At 33.3% G+C, this 5,110-nt stretch overlaps 1 protein-coding gene across 1 annotated transcript; it reads left to right on the forward strand.

The window, feature by feature from the left end:
* Positions 1-3,883: 3,883 nt before the first annotated feature.
* On the forward strand, positions 3,884-4,506 carry LOC108380545 (innexin shaking-B-like; the record flags this gene model as incomplete). Its single annotated transcript, XM_017636917.1, has 1 exon — positions 3,884-4,506. A coding segment is annotated over exon 1 (360 nt), but the record flags the coding sequence as incomplete, so codon positions are not given.
* Positions 4,507-5,110: the final 604 nt, after the last annotated feature.

A 5,110-nucleotide genomic window follows, 5' to 3' on the forward strand; every position in this document is an offset into this window, starting at 1 on the left:
CAACATCATTATCTACGTGATCAGCTCCATAAAATGTAACACGGAGCCGCGAGTTTTGTCCATTTGCTCATTTATTTCTGTATAAGACGGTAACATATATATTTATATAAGTATATATGTATATAGGTGGGTTTCAATTGAAAGAAGAATTCGAAACAAGATTAACTAAAATTTTTTTTTTCAATTATTCTTTTGAAACATGTGAAAAATTTCCTTTAGAAATACTATGCTTCAAGATTTTTAATTTTTAATGCATTTTGAAGAATCTTAGTTTAATTCAAATCCTATCAATATATTTCAGGATATTAAAGATAAAAAATTCAAAATAACGGAGGTATTTTGTTGCCTAAAGTAATTTTTGCTGATCTCCGAATTGTTGTTTATTACGAAGGTAGTTTTCTCGTATAAAAATTTGTGTATGTCCTGAAAACTTGCAATTGTAGATAATTTTTTCATTGGTCTGAGAGGACACATCTCTATATCATTAAACGTGCGATGTCATACAAAATTACAACCATTATATCAACCAGAGAATACAGGTTAAACGCTATTTATTTAATAAAATGAAAGCAATTTTTTTAAAAGGAGGAAAAGCATTTGTTATAAAAGTTGAATTTAATAATTTAATGTTCCTTATACGCCCTGTCAGACCACAAAAAATGCTCTACAATTGCAACATTTCAGGTCATACAAAAATTGTACTACTACTACTACTAGAAAAAATCTGGTTTTGCGGCCTTGTAATAAATACAATATTTGCAAAAAATTTTATTTTATTTTTTTAAATAAACTTGGAACAGTCTAATGTACATGTACATATATGTTAGTATTCTGATTCAGTGTACATGGGGAACACGCGAATCCATGAGATCTTTCCACACAAGTTTTATGACCGCTGATTACGCAAGAGTTATAAACATACTAATTGAAATTTGTGTTGTTTTTTATAAGCTTATCATGACGTAGATTGCGTGGTTTAGTGCTGTTCCAAAAATTATTCCAGTTGGGGTCGCTGAATTTATAGACTTCTTATTTACTTATTTATCAAAATAAATTAATCAATTGACTATACTCGTATTACACTCATACGCAGGCACAACGGTCTATGGTAGATACATGCTTAAGTATTTTTTGAAAACATACATAAATATGTTTAAAATAGACACTCAAGAAAAAAAATATCCCGTGGGCAAATTTTCACTGATATTCATATTCATTCATGGCTTGTTATTGAAATTTTAACAAAAGTATATTTTTGTCTTTGAACCATTTCAGTTTTTTTATTAAGAAAATTATATACGTATTAATGGTAACAATGGCAAACGTAATTTTTGTTTTCGTAAAAAAATTACCGTTTTTGAAAAGAGCACAAAAATTCCGCGCTTAATGTCTTGCATTGCAAAAAAAAAAAAATTATAGGAAAGGAAACTCCATATATCACTTTTTGTAGCAAACTATATACCAGCTATCAGCAATAAATTAGTTCATTTATTTGCTTAAAATTTCACAATGGCAGGAACAAAAAACTGTGGGCATGTGCTCATACATATCTATAGATATTTACATACAAATTTGCCCTTGTAACACTGTGTAAACTGCACAATACCACTCGGTAGTGCTAGAAATGTGTGTGAATTGGGTGTTTGGTTTCCTTCAAAAATGAAAACAAAAATCAACAAAACTTGTAAATATTTACATTTGCACGCAGGTTGAAAAATAAACTTTGCCCTGGTGTTCCTCCGAAACTATAGAAAGTTGACGAAATTTCGTAATGGTAACATAAGTACATACGTATGTACATATATATGCATAAGCAGACGTATTTTTTTAAACAAAAGTTTAAGAAAATGGCGTATATGCCAAGTCCAAAGAAATTTCAAACTCCCAACTTGGAAAAGGAACCCAAAAATAATTAAGTTTAGATTTTGCCCTACCTAATTCAGGCTCAGTATTTTGGCCAAAATTAAATATTTTTACACGAGGAATTCGATTTCAATTACATACTCATACAGCTTCTGTTTTCACATATCCAAATGGTAAGAGTTCAGGCAATTCTCACCTGACAAGCAGAGAAAAACTTTCTAAGTCGGCCTGAATTTTGAGCTCTTCGCACTCAAGCGTTTTAGCCAAATTTTTTTTCCAACGGCAGGTATGTTTGACTTTCCTGTTCAATTCCGGATATCGTTGTCCCATTGCTCGACTATGGAGTGGCCCCTTTTTTCTCTCCATAGCGGCGTACAATTTGTACCAAACTAGATTGCGCCAAAAAATAAGAAGCTCCGCACAGTGGTGTGAGAGAAGCAGAGAGTTCAAATTTCGAAATGTTTTGAAATATCCAACTAAGTTGTTAGCGCGTGGGAAATTCGTATCAGTAGTATTCAAAGGTCGCTTGAAGTCAGTGTTGTATGATCGTAGTTTTACGTAACAACTCGAACCGCCATGTCACGACTCAACACTGCCAATTAAATGATCGATTTTTGTTGGATTTATTTTCATCTTTAATACCTAGTTGAATGGTCGTTTCCGCTCAATAGGATTTGATTATTTTTCCCAGTCCTTTCCGAGTCGAGAATGATTTAAAGAATTTTGCATGATTTTATGGAGAAAGTAACTACCAACATGTGCCATGCCAAGGAGCGATTCCAGCGTTCATCCAACCCTGGTAAACTATTGGATCATCTTCCAGCTGCTATAATCTGTAAGCCTTGTGTTTATCTTTCACAGACAGGTAGATCCCCATAAAAGCTGTGAAAAAATAGTATTTGAGATCCGATTTAAATGAAATTTGCCATGTAGATATATAGTACCTTTGCCAAGGAAGGAGAAGGTATGAAAAATGTTATAGGCTGGCGAATTTCCTTGCCCATTACCTTAAGGATAGGATATGGTAGATGTCAATGTTTTTCTCAGAAAGGCGATCTCAGAGGTTAAAAATTTAATCTCGGAGCGAGCTTCTTACCTTTTGAATGTGGACGACATTAAGGGCTGGTTTCTCCAACTCAACTTAACTTAGTTTAGCCACTTTTTGGACTTAAGTCAAAAGTTAGCCTACGTTTTACACAGCTTATTCATGACTAAGTCAAGAAAATTGGCTTAACTAAGTTAAGTTGAGATGGAGAAACCAGCCCTAAAGGTTTACTCTCTCGAATCTTAAATGAAGGATAACCATCCGAGGTAGCTTTGTTCTTTTCATTGGTAGTTTTTCTTTCGTGACATTTCCCAAACCCTTTGTACAATGAAATTCTGGGGCCATTTTGGTGTACGGTGCGTTCATGTAGGGACCATTAGCTTTTGCCTAAGACAGACGTTTACTTTGGCCTCACCGGTACAATCGGCAGGTTTTTCTTAGGTCAATAGCGATGATTCACTAAAGACTGTCTTTTTAACTTATCATATTTTATTACACTCGCATAGTATATTTTTTAAACTTTTAATTAACTCAATACTTCGTAAGAGCTTCGAAATATGAAATCATAAGTGCCCCATATTCTATCTTTAGCAGCACCGAGTCGGCCAATTTTAGTGTGCCTTATTTTATGAAACTTTTCCAAGTCGAAAACGAAATAATAATGTGAAGTGTTACAGCTGCCACTTACATACCTACATACATATACGTACATATTAATATAGCGAATGTACGAACAAGTTTTAACATTTAAAATGCAACATTTTTTAAAACTCACGAACAAGCACGATTCATTTACACAAAACCATAAAAATTTCAAGTGCTTTTACGCCGCTGTCTTGAATTTTGAAGTGAATAAAACAAAAAATTATACGATAATAATAAAAAAATGCAGGAGGGGATCTGCAAAATATAATAAAATCCACATGATTTCTGCATACGTCACAACAAAACTATGGGACCGGCGAGAAAGAGAAAGAACTGCCGCACAACGAGACGATAACCACAAATTGGTTTGTTGCCTCCTCTGCCTCCAGTTCGCAACGAAACAATTCGACGAAAGAACTTTCATAATTACACAAAAACAAAAGAAATGCACAAAAGTCAAGTGAAATTTAAAATAAAATAAAATAAAAACTACTAGATACGCACACACACGCATACACATGAACACTTGGAGATCCACAGCAAATCCACAATTTTAGTCATTTATTTCGCGTTGCGTTGCCGTTTAGCGAAAAATGTTAGATATATTTCGTGGATTGAAAAACCTTGTAAAGGTCAGTCACGTTAAAACCGATTCGCCAGTATTCCGTCTACACTACTCAATTACTGTGATGATTTTGATGTCCTTCTCTTTGATTATAACAACAAGACAATATGTTGGCAACCCTATCGATTGTGTTCATACCAAAGATATTCCAGAAGACGTACTCAATACATATTGTTGGATTCATTCGACTTATACGTTACGTGATCATTTCGGTAAGAAGCAGGGCATATCTGTACCCTATCCGGGTATCGCCAATTCGGATGGTGATGATCACAACAAGAAGCACTACAAATACTACCAGTGGGTGTGTTTCTGCCTATTTTTTCAGGTGGGTTATTTATTTTGAAATTAATGCTGAGTTAGCAAAAGTGTTGGCGCCAATATATTATTATTATTATTATTATGTTACATTTGCAGGCTTTTGGGAAATCACAATTGAAGTTCAAAATCTAATTTCTCAAAAACTGGGAAATACTGGGATAATACCTTTCTACTGAGATCCCATAAGTCTAAATCAGAATAGTTTTGGCCCAGTTATTTAAGTTTTTCGTAAATCAATCTTTGAAAAGGATACAAAAATAGCATCAAAAATCTCATTACTACGATTCCGTTGAAAATATTTGTAAATATTTTTATGCAGATTTTTTAAACGTATTCTGCTTTGTCATCTGAGGAAACCTTTTTCAAAAAGTTTTATAAGAAACTATTTTTATTCATAAAAAACTCCATTTTTGGAGGTATTTTCAAATCGGTCCAGCTCGCTTAAATCTTAATATTTTTCCGAATTATTTTGGTGAACGTCTTAAACTATAATACATTTTGTAATCCCTGCGCAAAACCCGCAACTTTTTTTTTGGCGATGCATATATGTATACATTTACTTATGGTTATATTTTATCGTTTTTCTATCTAGATCCCTACATTTACCCTTT

This window comes from Rhagoletis zephyria, unplaced genomic scaffold (assembly GCF_001687245.7).
Source record: "Rhagoletis zephyria isolate East Lansing unplaced genomic scaffold, Rhagoletis_zephyria_1.1 Rzeph_scaffold_19601, whole genome shotgun sequence".
Classification (NCBI taxonomy): Eukaryota; Metazoa; Arthropoda; class Insecta; order Diptera; family Tephritidae; genus Rhagoletis; species Rhagoletis zephyria.